Source organism: Taeniopygia guttata, chromosome 19 (assembly GCF_048771995.1).
Source record: "Taeniopygia guttata chromosome 19, bTaeGut7.mat, whole genome shotgun sequence".
NCBI lineage: Eukaryota > Metazoa > Chordata > Aves > Passeriformes > Estrildidae > Taeniopygia > Taeniopygia guttata.
The window spans coordinates 4828795-4843495 of NC_133044.1; the positions used below are offsets into that span (position 1 = coordinate 4828795).

Below are 14701 nucleotides of genomic sequence, written 5' to 3' on the forward strand. Positions count from 1 at the left end.
ATATTTTTCTTTAAAATACACACGTGTATTTTATCTGTGTGATTGTCACCAATGGTTGGCTTTGAACATAATTTATGGCTGGCAAATGGCACTGAAGGGACATGAGATGGTCACCTGGGCTGCCTGGATAGATCACCTGCTTTTGAACCAGGGATGTTGCATTGCAGTCTCAGGTGTGCAGGAAAATTGCTGCTTGTTTTCCAAGAAATTCCTTTTCACAAAATTCCTTTGTGACCACTTGAGTTCAACCCTTTTTAAGTGTATCACGTTGTTCTTTCCCTGTTCCTCTCAGACCTCATTCCAAGAGTATTGAAGCATTTCTGCTCCTGTAGCCAAACCCATATTCCCTTGTGATTTCCAGGTTATATATGACTTTGGGGTCTCCTTCATCCTTATCCTGCTTGTCTGGGCAAGCTGTGCAGGACTCGTTTTCCTCAACTGCTTCTTCAACTGGCCCCTGGAGCCTTTCCCAGGACCAGAAGACATGGACTACTCGTAAGTCTCCAGGGCTAATCCCATTCCTAATCCTCTAGGAAAAGCTGGCACAAAGAATTTAGAGGAGTAACAGGGAAACCCTTGCATTTTGTTTATTGCTGCCACCCCTTAGGCTGAGGCTTTCTACCTGCCACTAGCATGTGACTACCTGTGCAAAGTAGAACTTTCCAAACTGTGGGAATTAGGAAGGGAAAATGATCTGTTCTGGCCATAAATATTATTATATTGATTTATGCCACGTTGGCCCAGGGAAAGTATCTCAGTGTGCTCTGGATCAAAACCATTTGTGGGTCTGTAATGGAAACCAGTGCCTTAAATCCACAAATAGCCCTTCTGACTCCTGCAATGTCGCTGCCTCTGACTCCTCACCCTGTGTTGCAGCTCTCACGCTCTTTGCAACCCAACAGGGTGAAAATAAAGTTCAGCTGGCTGGGATTTGACCACAAAATCACTGGGAAGCAGTTCTACAAGCAAGTGACGACCGTAGGGCGCCGTCTGAGTGTGGGGAGCTCCATGAAGGGCCCCAAGGAGCCAGCAGCTCTCCAGGAGAACAACAAACTCTGTCTGTCTACAGTGGACCTGGAAGTGAAGTGCCAGTCTGACAGTGCAGGTGTGGTTCTGGGGCGCCCCAGGGTGCTGGCACAGGCCTGTTGGCCTCCCTGCTCTTCTCCAGACCTGTTTGGAAGTGAGCAATATGTGATCCAGGTGTTGCCAGGGCCTTGTGCCAGCCACCAGGACTGGAACACAAGTTATGTAAGGAATCGTGTCCTTGTGTCCTTCCCTGAATACAAATGGTGTAGCCAGTGGTGGGGACAGCACATGGGAGCTGGTGTGGCTGCAGGGGGACAGGACAGGTGGTCACTTCTGGCTCTTAGGTGGATTGCTGCCATCCTGACCAAACCTTTATTTCTCAAAGGCATCATAGAACAGTTTGACCTGGAGGGGACGTTAAAGATCATTTAATTCCACCCCTTTCACCAGACCCTGTTGCTCAAAGCCCCATCCAACCTGGCCTTGATGGTGAAAGCAAATGGTTTGAGGCTTTTTTTTGTCCTAGTCCACTGAATCAGGCCAGCCTTTCCTGCTGCCTTGCCCCAGGGACTGGTAGCCAAAATCCAAACATCTGCAGCTGTTGATCATGGGAGTTTGTGAGGCACCAGTGAACTCCTTGGAGCTGCCACTGGCACTCCTAGCCAGGAGAGGCCCTTCTGGGCCAGAGGCAAAACTGTAAATGTTTGCCAGGGTGTGCTGCCTTCTTCTGAGGCTCTGTTCTTCCTTCTGTAGCTACTCCCTCCTTCATGAAGAGTGTCTTCAGTCCCATCCTGCTGCTCAGCCTCATCACCATGTGTGTCACTCAGCTGAGGCTCATCTTCTACATGGGAGCCATGAACACCATCCTTGAATTTCTGTCTGGAGACGAAAGTCAAGGTAGGGAAACCTCTGAAGAGCTTTACCTGCTTCCTTGGGGCTGGGAGCTGACCCAGACTTGGTCAGTGGAGGCAGAGCAGCTGATTACTCAGCAGATACTCTGAGCAGGGAAATCCGTGGTGTCCAAGTGCACTGACAGCTGCTGGGAGGGTCCAGGGAAGGGCTGGAACCAGCCCAGCACAGAGGGGCAGTGAGGTGGATGCTTGAATGTCAAGCTAATTTTAGCCCTGTGTCAGATACTACCCTACGTTATTTCCCCACATTGGCTGTTGCAAGTAACCTCTGGGGGTGGACTGCTAATTTTTATTTGAACTGGAAAACCTATTTCATCAGGTATTTGCTTAAGTTATCCCAAGCAAGCAGAGAATGCAGAGCAGCTGACTCTCATGAGTAATAGTTGGATTTGGTGCCTCAGCCCAGCACCCAGAGGGGGAAGTAAAGTCAGAGCTGGTTTTTTGTGCAGCTTGGTGGGTGCTGGGGAGGCTCAGGGCTGCTCCCTGCCCTGGGCTCCCTGCATTTTTAGTTCTGATGAAGTTCATGGAGCAAACAGGAAGGAGTACATTAGTTTGCTGTCAAAAATACCCAAGATTGCAAAACAGGACTTAGCCTTTTTTTTGTTGTTGTTTTTGTCCTTTGTAGTAAGATCCAGTTTGAACTTGTTAAATCTGGATTGCATGAAACTGATAAATCAAGAGGCACTCTTCTGAAAACAGGAGTGAGCTCTGGGGGAGGGAAGGAAACTCAGGGAACTCCAAGTGCCCTGGCATTCCCTGAATTGCTTTGTTTCTTGAACCTCTGACAGCCTGCAACATTCAGCTCTTTATCTCCTGGCTCAGGATCCAGCTTAGACATTAAACAACAAAACAGGACAAACTTCACACTGCCTACCTTTCCCAACACCTCTTCCTTTTCTGCTTACCTTGCAACTCTGACAGTGCTTTTAAAAAAAAAGTTACATATTTTTACCCTGGCTTGCTGTACTAATTTAATTTTCATTTCTTTCCTTCTCCTCCCCTCTTTGGAATTTCAGAATTAATATTAACTATATAAAGCTGCCAATTCTGCTTAGATCAAGCTCCTTGCTAAAACAGGGATTATGCCCCTTGAGTATACTGCAATTTTTCTGTGCCACCTTTAAGATTTCTTCCTATTTTTTCCCTTCCTCCCCCTGAATGTAGCCTGGGCTCGTTGCAGTGCAGTCGCTGTCTTGGTGTTTCCATGGCATCAGCAAAACAGTGGTATTGTCTGGTCTCAGCAGTGTCAGGCACTGCTGCAAGAGCAGTTCCAAGGCACGTGCAGCTCTCTAGAAATGTAATCTGTGTGTGCATCAGGAGAGGATGGGATGCTGCTCCCTCGCATTCCTCGTGATTCCTGCATTTATTCTCTTGGGTGGGGTTTGCTCAGAGAGCTCCCTCCACCTGCAGCCGCCCTTGGGAGCACTGAGGGAGGGAAGAGGAGAGCTGAGTCAAACCCTGCAAGTGTTGTGGTCAAAAGTTAAATATTCCTGGGATTACAGCAGGAGAGAAGGATGTAGGAAAAATCATGCAGATAAGTAGTGATGTCTTTAATTGCAGTGAGGCACAGTGTCCTTGGAAGGTCTCTCTGTGCAGGTTATGGTGCCTTTGACTTGTCAGGAAACCAAAAGGTGGAGAGAGCAGTCAGCCTGTGGCTACTTATCTGCTTAAATCCCCCAAAAGATGAGGAAGAAGCTTAGGGGTTGATTCTATAAATTACTGTGCAATTGTGTTATAGGAAGGCAGAGGAGAAGAGGCCTGTTATGCCCAGAACCTGAAATTTGTCTGTATCTTTCATAAATTGTCACCTTGCTCTCAAATGTGGTGATACTGAGAGGCCTTGGGGAGAATCAGGGCTGGAAAGCTCAGCACTGTGAGATGCTTGTTCAGGGTAGTTTTGAGGGAAAAGCATCTAAAACAGGAAATGTAAAGGCTTGTGCCTATATGTGCTTCCTTTGCTAGATATTCTTGCTTTTTCTCCTTCAGAAAAAATATTTTTTAAGATGACAGATAAGCTGAGGGGGGCCTTGTTTTGTAGCTGCTACTGTCTTTCCTCCCCTTCTCTTGCTGACCCCATAAATTTCACTCCCTAATTCAAGCTGCCCTCTGCCCTTGCTGTTTAGAGCCTAAGATTAAGTGTTCAGGGTAGCATAAAGAGGCAAAACATGACAGGGTGGCTTGCTTCTTACCCTCTATTAAAAAATAACCAGACAACAGTAAATCAGCTCCTGCAGTGTTCATAGAGAGTGATGCCACCTGTTTCTCTTGGCTGCAGCAGTTGCTATAATGAGAGGGGATGTGGGGTCACTTCAGGGCTTGCCTCTGTGGGAGGAACGGGGCCATGAATGTGAGGTTGGAAGTTCCTCTCAGCTCCTTTGCCAGCAGCTGGAGCCAGGAAAAGATCACCAGGTGTCATGCTTGGGCACAGCAGAGCAGCCCTGCTGGGGTTTGCTGCAAGAGTCTAGGAGAGAGAGGCTTGTTGGGCACTTTTTCTCCATTACCAAGTGGATTTTGGTAGAAATCCTGGGTGTAATGCTTTGAGTAGACTTAAAAACGGGAGGGACAAATGAAAATTTGAGCTGCTTTGCTTACAGGGCTGTAACTTGTGCTCTGTGCTGAGATGGGCAGTTTCAGAACTACATCCTTATTTCGAAGCTGTGGCACACCGTGACTCACCAGCCCTTCTGTGTAGTGCCTCAGTCGTCATGTGGGCTGCTGAGAGGAAGTGGAAAAAAGCCTTGCAGCGTGGGGGAACTGCTCAGTAACAGGAGGGGACAATTTCTTCTGAGTCTGCTGGCATCAGCTTTCCCTCAGCAAGCCATGGAGACACTTCTCTCATTGTTAGCATGAAATTTTGATCACTTTGACCTTTTTAACAATTGTTCACAAATGCTGTGATTTTTTTAATGTAATCTCCTGTCCCCTTTCTTCCAAACTTGTCCATTCAGCACAAACTGGGTTAGCCTTCACCTTCCCAGCCTGATTGTCCTCACTGGAGCATCCCAGCTGGAGAAGCTGTAGCTGCAGCTCCCAGCAAGGCAGGAGAGGAGTTGACTAACGCAGGCTTGGCTGTGCAGCACACAAAGCTTATAAAAACTTTTCCCACTGGTCCTGCCCTGAATAAGCCTCACTGTGACACTGAGTGGGTGCTGTGTCCCCATTTTTGGAGCCCTACCTGCTGCTGCCCAGAGAATTCCAGTGCAGGATCAGAATGGCTGAAGGAAGTGTGCCCAGCATGTCCCTTCTGATGTCTGGAAGGTTGATGAATGACTGGGCTTTTAATAAGAGAGGTGATCAATGGGAAGGTTATTTTTTTCTATCGCTTGGACTGAAAACTATTTTTAATATTTTTTTTTCCCTGCAGTGGCTTTCTACACTTCCATTTTTGGGGTCCTGCAGCTGCTGTGCCTGCTGACAGCGCCTGTGATCGGATACATCATGGACTGGAGAATGAAAGAGTGTGACGATGGCTCAGAAGAGAATGAGGAGAGCAACGCTGAGCAGTGCGTAGTGTGCGCCACACGGGACATGCAGGCCCCCTCTGCTCTGCCTTGTGTTGTGGGATGAAAGACTGAAAAGAATGTTGGCTCTTCAGTATAGAAAAGAAAGCCTGAAGGAAGACTTGATAATTGCAGAGGAAAGGAGCAGACTATCTTCCATGTCCACTAAGATCAGTCAAGAAGAGCAAATTTAAGTTGTAGCAGGCGAGGCTCAGACTTCCCTCCTAGCCTAAGAGTAAGAGTAACAGCACTGAAATAATTACCCAGATGTTCCTCAGCTTTCACTGGTGGAGATCCCAGCACCTCCCTAGGCAGATCTGTAACCAGACTGGTGTAGATAGTTGATGTGATGTGTAGAGTGTCTTGCTGTGAGTTCTAGCAGCTGCTGGAAGTGTTTGTAACCCAGGTTTTGCTGTCCTTCCAGAGGCGACAAGAAAAAGAAAAAGCGTGACCGTCAGATCCAGAAAATCACCAATTCTACCAATGCCTTTGTATTCACCAACTTCCTGCTGGTTGGATTTGGAATCACCTGTCTTATTCCTAATCTACCCTTGCAGGTGAGTAGGTGGAATGGGTGGGGTGCTGGCAGAATGATGCACAGTGCCAGGAGAACTTGCTGGTGGTGGCAGGACAGGGACTGGCACTGCTGGGAGGCTTCCATCCTGCTTTGGAAGCCCCACTTTTAGAGCAGAAACAAATAGCACTGTGCAGCTTAGATCTCTTGGGAAAACCTGAACAAGCAGCTATAGTTAAAATACCAGTTGATTCAGAATTTATTTGCACTCAGAAGTTTATGCAGCTGGCCTGTATGACAACAAATTCTTGCTCACCAAGATCCTCTCAGCAGTGCCTGTACATTTAAACTGGGCTTGATTTAAGCTGCTGAAGGTTGGAAAAACTTGCTGCAAGAAGCATAACACAGTGATGTGTACAGCAGCTTATTCCTGCGTCATATGCTGTGCCCAATGGTACCTATGGGATTATAAACCTGTTAAAATATTTATTCTGTGGCACCACCTATTTTTGGCAGAGGAGTTTAGTGATTTTATGCTATACTTAAACACGCCTTGATGATATAGGCAAACAGCTGCAGTTGGCTCATACTTGTGTGTTGTCTGCAGTAACTTGTGAAAAATTAACTAAATTGGTGGCTATGGAAAAGCATTGTGATCCTGGCCAGGGGTTGCTGGGGACATGTCCTTGCAGCAGTGCCACCTACAAATGAGAGAGGTCTTGTGAGTATGCAAAGTAAGGAAAAGCAGTGACTGGAGACAAGTACAAATTTGTTCCCTCGTGCTGATATTTCAGGTTTTGGGTCTGGGTTTCCCAATCCTACCTGAAAAGAACACCTTTTAGGAATGACTGGTGTTGGGTTCTGGCACACTTGAGTGCGTGTCTAGGATGTGACGTTCTTCTGTTTCTTTTTTCAGATTCTGTCCTTCATTTTGCACACAATTGTGAGAGGATTCATCCACTCAGCTGTGGGAGGCCTTTATGCAGCTGTGTAAGTCTCTGGTTCCCCATAAGATGTAACTAGCCAGATAAACTTGTTTTGGGCTGTCCAGGGGAGAGGGAGATCAGGAATGAGGCCTTAATGGTCAGAGGGGAAAAATGATGCAACTTGTTTCCTCAGTTACCTCTAGACATGACAATAGCTGGACTGAAATCCCAGTGCTTTCCTTGTTTAACAACAGAGACAGAACCAATTATGTGTGAGACTAAATTATTTACACACAGGTTATATAGTAAAAATTCAAGGCTTTTTTTCTCTTGCAATGAGCAGATGTGTGCATGTGCCCAGGTAAAATATTAACGTGACTGAAAACATCACTGCTGCTCTCCTGAAGTTGATGTTGGTAAAACATTGCTCAAGATACCATTAGTGATGCCTCCTCCCTTTCCCAGGACAGATCACCCATCCTGTTTCCAACTTAGCAAGTTATCAATAGCTGAATCTAAATACTCTCTTCCTCATTAAGCAATGTTTTTGGTCTTGAAAACAGATCTGTCCCTCAGTGCTGAGAGGCTGGACAGAGGAACAAAGAGGAGCTGTTCTCTTTCAGGGAATCAGAGATTTGTTGAGGTGGGAAGGGACCTCCCAAGACCAAGGTCAGCTAGTGCAGGTTGTCCAGGAGTGCAGCTGTTTTTGTTTGGATATCTCCATGGATGGAGGCTCCACAGATTCTTTCTGTCAGAGATTTAGATCCCCGTGTCTGGGGACAAGAAAACACATCTAAGACTCTGCTTCAGAAATGTAAAAACTTTTGGTTCTCTGGCAGCCAGAAGCAAAATATCTTTGTCTTGGGCAAGGTAAATGTATGTTGCAGTATGTATACCTTACTTGTAAACTAATCCTATTTGACCAGTGCAACTCTGGAACTTCTGGAGTTGAGGTATTTTTGCTTAGAGTATGACTTTTTTGAATATTTGAAGGCTTTAATTTGCTTGTTTCTTTACAAGTTTAGTTTAACCTGACTCTTTTTAAATACTGCTCAGTCATGGAAAGAGAAAGATGCTACATTCCTGAAATTTATTTTTCCATTAATATTATCTGATACCAGCACTTGCCAGTCAACTGTGTTGTTTAGTTCGACATAGGATCAGACTTGTCCTCTAAAAAGGAAAACACTAACCTGTTGTGCAGGTTTCATCACCTCCAAAGGGAGTGAATTGTTATGACCAGATGAAAATGATTGCTCAGCCACTAGTTTTGTCATCTGGATAAAGAAGCCTTGCTTTTAACTTGTAAATATCCACACTCTGCTCCCTGTGCAATAGAAACGAGCTGTATAGGCACTTCCACTTGCCCACAGTAGAGCTGCAAAACAAAACAAGTGCTGGATCTGATATTACTGAAGTCTGAGAGCTCAGGATGAGAATAATCTGAAGAAGGAGGCTTCAGCCTTGGCACCAGTTCCATTCTGCTCTCAGGAGCAGCATGCACACCACAGGGTATATGTAAATACCCTGTTAAAAGGGGAAGTTACCCAGTGCAGGAGGGAGTTGTGCACATTATGCCTGTCTTGGGACTGCTCTCATGTTGGTCTCTGTTATTACTGGACTGGGAATGCAATCTGACCTGGGTGGTATGAACAGTCAAGGTGACACTTAATAATGCTGTTGCTTTCTTTGTTGACAGATACCCCTCGACTCAGTTTGGCAGCTTGACAGGGCTGCAGTCATTGATCAGTGCCCTCTTTGCCCTCCTGCAGCAGCCTCTCTTCATGGCACTGACGGGACCTTTGAAAGGAGACCCCCTCTGGGCAAGTTCTTCTCAGTTTTGATGTGAAAGCTTGGGGGTTAAGATGATTTCTGGCTAATTTAAGGACTCCTGTGCATGGATCAAGGTGAAAAACAGCTGTAATTTTACATGTCCCTCATTCTGCTGTTACCTTGGTGCTGTCCAGGAGACCTTTCCCTGTGTGAGTAATGATTCCCTGGGCAGGAAAGCCAGTAACCCTTATGGTGAATGGAAAGGGAGGAAGGGAATGCTTTCCACTAACAGTTTTATGTGGTGAGTCAGAATCTGTCAGGTTAAAGTGGGTGAGTGTGAGCAGACCTCAAACAGGAGGACAAGAGAGCTACAAGCTCCAATTGCCAGTAAATTTTGGATTGCTGATGCTAATGTCCAAAAAACCAAATGGCTGTTGAGGGCAGGGCTAATGTGGTGTCTTGCTGAGAGTCTGGGCAGCTCAATAAAATCATGACATGGGTGATCCTTGGGAGAATTCTGCTCTCTAGGCTGCATGTGCCCATGCCTGTTGCTCTTCAATGAGCAAACTTGGTGTGAAACACCTGCAGCTCCAGCAGTCCTGCCCGTTCTGTGGAACAAGACTCCCATAGCCATAATCCAGAGTGACAAACTCTTGCAGCATTTAGCTTGTACACAGAAGGTTCTCTGGGCACAGGAGTGTAAATATGAAAACAGTGGAGGATGTTGGCAGCACACGGAGCAGGGTGTCTCCTGGTTTGCCCATAGCTGGGTGATGTGGGCTGGGCTCTGACACAGCTGCATGCGTGACTGGATTGTTGTCTTCTCCCAACCAGCCTAATTTTGGTTTGCTTTCCTCCTGCAGGTGAATGTTGGCTTGCTTGGCCTGAGCCTCCTGGGTTTCTGCCTCCCAATCTACCTGGTCTGCTACAGGCGTAGGCTAGAGAGAGAAAAAAAGCAGAAGATGGAAGATGCCAAACTTTTCTTCAAAATCAATGGCACTCCCACTGAGGAAGCCTTTGTTTAAACTGGTGCTTCGTGTACAACCTCCCCTGTACAAGTTCCTACCACATCTGTGGGTTCTACCTATGGTGTAAGCCAGGGCTTTTCTCCCCTGGCTCTGCCAGTCTTTGCTCATCACTGGAGTGAGGGCTGGACATCAAGACTGAGATTTCCTCAGATATATGGCAGGAGGAGACTTCCCACTCCTTATTCCAAAACATGGGACACTTTTCCTTTTTATAAAGGCCACACAGCTATTGTGTCTTAAATTATCCCCTGATCACACTCTCCAGCAGCAGAGAGTTTGCATGGGAAATGGGGGAGAGAAGGAATAGAGGGATGGGGGGAGAGGGAAGACAGACCATAATTTGAGTTTGCAAATGTAACACACTGCAGTCTGTTTTCTCCCCTTCTTCCCCCGAACCTGGCTGACACAGTCTCGGATGCAAGCTGCACTGTCCTCCCTCCCCAAGGCTTCATAATGGTCTTTCTGCTTGATGTGTAGCTGGAACCAGTGGTTTTACTGTCTCTCCAGACATATCCCTGTTTCTGAGGCAGGGAAGGGGTTTTTATTCCTATGTGTTATGAGCACAGTTTCAGTGTTTTGCTAAATGTTGGCTGCTAGCACTGACAGCTCCCAAACCTTTTATAACTGCAAATGACACAGACTGTGAGCACTGGATCTGCCTTCCACACTGAAATGAGGAGCCTATAGTGGACTGCTGGTCCTAGACCAAGCCTTGGGAGGCCTGGAATTCCTCTTTTTCCCGGTTCACAAACCACCTGTACGTGTTTTAAACTGTCTGCAGTCCTGGAGCCTCTGAGATAAGAATTGGATCTTGTTTACCGATGAAGTGCTTTGAGACTTTTGTTGCCTTTTGCCTCTTCTTCCCCCTGACATGCCCCTGGGAAGGGAGCAGCAATGTGTGTTCAGTAAAGTGGAGAAGCTTCTTGAAGCTGAGTTCTGGGGCTTCAGATACCTTGGTGTTCACAGGCCGTGAGCTGACCTGCTGGTGAAAAGAACCAAGAGTGCAGAACACTCCTTTATGTCTGGTAACTGGATCCTGTGGACATATGGCAGGTTGATGGGATGTCATTTTTCCTTTAGCCATAGCTTATTTACCTTGCCATGATAATGGTCACCGAGCTGCTGAACACCAGGTTACTGTGACTGACCAAAATGCTGCCAGTTTGGCTGTTCTAGGAGCCTTCTACAATGATGATGCTCTGTCTGGATGGAGCATCTGGTGATTGATTGTATGGTGAAGCTGACTGTCGGAGCAATACGTGTGGGTAAAGGTGCCCCAGGCCTGTTCACACCAGGGAGGGAATACAAAGGGAATTTTTAACCTGCTTATTTTTATAGAGGTTTTCCTTGTCTAAAGCAGACTTTTCTGCCCTTAACCTTCTTGTTGAGGTCGGTAGCTCAGGCTCTGTAGCCCTGTGTTAAGCACTGCACCGAGTGGAGCTGCTGGGAGCAGGACTGTGCAGGGGTGAGGATGAGCATCCCCAGCGGGTGCAGGCACCGACTGCCCTGGGCTGAGCTGGTGGCTGCGGGAAGGTTGGGGCAGAAATAAAACAATTACAGAGACTTAGTGGTGGTGTTTTACTGCAAAGCCTGGCCGGGGATCAGGCATTCAACTTGTCTATGTCTGGTTGGAAAAGTACAAGAAACAGCATCGTCCTGCAACCTTCCTGTGACAAATTACTGGAAGCTAAACTGGGTGTTTTCTCCTTCGCTGGGGGTTTGAAGGAGGCAGAACCTCAGCCGGGTCCCTGGTGGTGGCAGGGCCAGCGCTCCGTGGGCCGGCAGCGCCATCTCCAGTCGCTGCTGCTCCGCACTCCGTGGTACCTTTCCATCTTCAGTCACTCGTTTCAGAAGGATTCACCACTCGAGGATTTTACACATCTGTGATTTTTTTTTTTAATATGTTGCCTTTATTAAATGTGTTTGTTTCAAGGCAGCTTTACTGCCTGCTGTCACCACTGTATTCTTCTGGAACTTTTTGTGTTTTGGTGATGATTTAGTGAGCTTTCCATCTTTTCTTTGAGCAATAATTAAGAAGGCAGAGTTTTGATTAATTTTCTTGTCACCTGTCTTGTCTCAAGTACATGTTCAGAGGCACACCAGCAGTGGTACAGCCAGAGGGCTTTCTGCAGATTTCTGCATTTTGTATTACAATGTATTTTGAGAAGAGTCCTGTTCCTGCTCAGAGATACTCATGACATGACAATGACAGATTTAAGTATCAGGTGCATGAGCCTCCATCCATAGTCTGTGTCCGAAAGCAGAGTTGGTGTTTTGTGTGCTAGCCCAGCATTACTTCCACCTCAGTTTCAGAATTGAATGTGATATCTTCCACTCTTCTGTCACTTAAATGCCTGTTACAAATGTCTCAGCAAAATAGTGGAATAGAGAGTGGCATATTTAAATGAAGTCTTAGTGGAGATGCTGCTGCCTTTTAATTTAGCTGCACATACTTAAAAGAACACAGTTTTATTTCTGCCATCTACCTCCCTGATGCAGTTCCCAGATCCTGCCCTTTATTAGGGATATCTTCAAATCCAGTTTTAGCTGATAAACTGGTGAATGTGTGTGCTTCATGTCTCTGCTCACGTGCCATGGTGGTCAGAAAGCTGCTGGTCAGCTGTGAGGAGTAGAGCTCATGTCCTGGTGGGTACAGAGGGAGCTTTTAGCTGTTCAGGGTTGAACAGACAAATGGGATCATGTTCTGGGGCCATGCAAAGTCAAACTGGAATTCTTTGCTGAACAATGTAGTGAGGAACAGAAGTACCAATTTTTTTAAAAGAAGAGGCTGGTTAAACAATGGTCTGATGCATCCACTAACTCAGGGAGATTTTAAGTTGCTGTAAATAAGAAAGTTATGCTGAGGAAAGATACTTGTCTGCATGTTCTGTCTTGTAAGAATTGGCCAAAGCTAGAGAAAACACACTGGGCTAAAGTGAAACACTGGTCTGATCTAATGGGGTGAAATTTATTTTGACAGTTGTGAACCAAACTAATTTCAGTCTCATATTTATCTATCAAAAACCTATATCTGCATGCAAGATGTGCAAACACTCTACTGATTGTGACATAATTGCTACAGAGCTGCACTTCTTGTAGCAGTGGGGTCAGTGAAGGCAATATTCTGCCTTCAGATTCTTCTAAACATTGTCTTGCACAGCACAAACACAGCTGAGGTGGTCATGTCACATGTGGTTGATCAGGGGCAGTTTGCCTTGTCCTTTTATGTTTAGGGAAATAGAGTTATGGGTTATATACATTTGGAGTGGAAAACAGCATTGCTGCTCCCCAGCTGAGTGTTTCAGGACCAAGACAATGCCTGGTGCACTCCCTGCATGCATGAGCCACCTTGTGGGAAAAATAAATGGGCTACCAAAGACTAGAGAGTCACAGCAGTTAGCATCAATAATGCATTTATCTGTATAACTCAAATGTTGGTCAATGTGCTGAACTACTCTCATAATTCCTAAATGATGAACTTGTAGGACTTGAGGTTTTTTTGTGTCTTTTGTACCTCCTTACCCCGATCCATATGGGAAGTACAAGGACGGTTGGCCATGGGAAAGAGCTCCATGGAAGCAACCCCAACGGAATGTAAGGAAGCAGAAACCTGATCTGTGAGTACCTCAGAGGTGTTGCTGTGTAAAACGATTGCACCTTCTGGAGACACTGCTCCCAGGCTCTACAGCCTCTCACATGCATTTAATCTGCATTTGTATTTAAAAAAAAAATAGAATTCACAGAGTGGGGAAGGGAGGGTGACAGCTTTTTGCTTTCACTAATCTGTCAGAACCTAAGCCCTGTTGACACAGCCTTTATAGCACTAATGCAATGACACGATGTCAGAAGTAGCAGAGAAAATCTGTGCTGTTCTGCTTAATAGGACACTTACACTCTGACAGTCACTGAGTAAAGCTATATCTGGATCCTTGAGATGAAACTGGACACAGATGTCTGGGAGAGAAAAGGGGGCAAATCTTGCTGAGACACCAACTTAACTGCAGTGCTGCTACAGCAACTGAAATGTTCAACTCCCACAGCAAAGCCTGGCCTCTTCATGCTCTGTCTGCAAAGGAAAATTGCAGGATAATGAGATTTTTAACTAAGTCCGTAAATCACTGAAATGTTTTCAAGTAGATTTCCCTCTTGACAGGCTGAATTTGGAAAATATGCTACAAAATTCCAAGCAGATACTGTAGAGTAAAAGGAATGATATTTCTAAACTAAACATATTTGCTACTCTTTTCTTCCCCCTTTGTTTTTTTTTTGTTTTTTTTTTTTTTTTCCCTGCATCTGTAGAGCTTTTTGGTATTCTCTACACCCCGGTTTAAAACTGCAAAGTGCTCATAATGGAAAATAGTATTGCAGCAGGATTCCTGTTGGGAATGGACTGGTTTTGTTTTTTTTTATTAAAGAAAAAGGGCCATTACTGATTCACAATGTTATCTTCTCTGGAATAGCTGAAACAATGATGTGTTATGTAGCTGCAATCCTACATGTTAATTATAAAGCCCACAGGTCCTTGTTTTCCTCCATGTGCTGCCAGCCGGTCTCTGTGCAATCTGTTTTTACCAGGTGTCCTGTGCTCCACGTTGTCATCCTACTGCTGTTTGTCACTTCCTTGTGCCTGACCCTCTGTCACCTGCTTTTTATTCTGGAGACAATCCCCTCTTTCAGAAAACCCACTCTTTAACCTGCCAGCATTACCTCTCCCACCTTTTCCTGTCCACAGAATTTTTTGTAGCGTTTGCCGAAGTGGAACTGTAAACTCCTCGGGCAGGCTTGTGTCATCTTCTCTGTGTTTGTAAGGTGATGTGCACTCTTGCAGTACTATATCAAAATAAAGTGTTAATAAGTTAATCATTAGTTTTCCTTCTGAGGGTGAACATAATAAAAGATTATGGAACCATGAAGGTTTTATAGGGTGGCATCTGCCAAAGGGCAGGACCCAGGTTGAATATTTCCTTGACTCTTCTCTAGGTTAGGAGCTAATAGCTACTGCCAATTAATTTTTTTTTCTCCA

At 45.7% G+C, this 14701-nt stretch overlaps 1 protein-coding gene across 1 annotated transcript in view; it reads left to right on the top strand.

The window, feature by feature from the left end:
* SLC43A2 (solute carrier family 43 member 2) overlaps positions 1 to 14538 on the top strand; it is a 31324-nt gene extending 16786 nt beyond the window's left edge. The window contains exons 7-14 of the mRNA XM_030288075.4: positions 362 to 495; positions 903 to 1105; positions 1780 to 1923; positions 5302 to 5440; positions 5862 to 5994; positions 6868 to 6941; positions 8577 to 8700; positions 9514 to 14538. Of these exons, the coding sequence (XP_030143935.1) occupies positions 362 to 495; positions 903 to 1105; positions 1780 to 1923; positions 5302 to 5440; positions 5862 to 5994; positions 6868 to 6941; positions 8577 to 8700; positions 9514 to 9675 (1113 nt within the window). The 3' untranslated portion in view covers positions 9676 to 14538. The remainder of the gene's footprint in view (positions 1 to 361; positions 496 to 902; positions 1106 to 1779; positions 1924 to 5301; positions 5441 to 5861; positions 5995 to 6867; positions 6942 to 8576; positions 8701 to 9513) is intronic.
* The last annotated feature ends 163 nt before the right edge of the window (positions 14539 to 14701 follow it).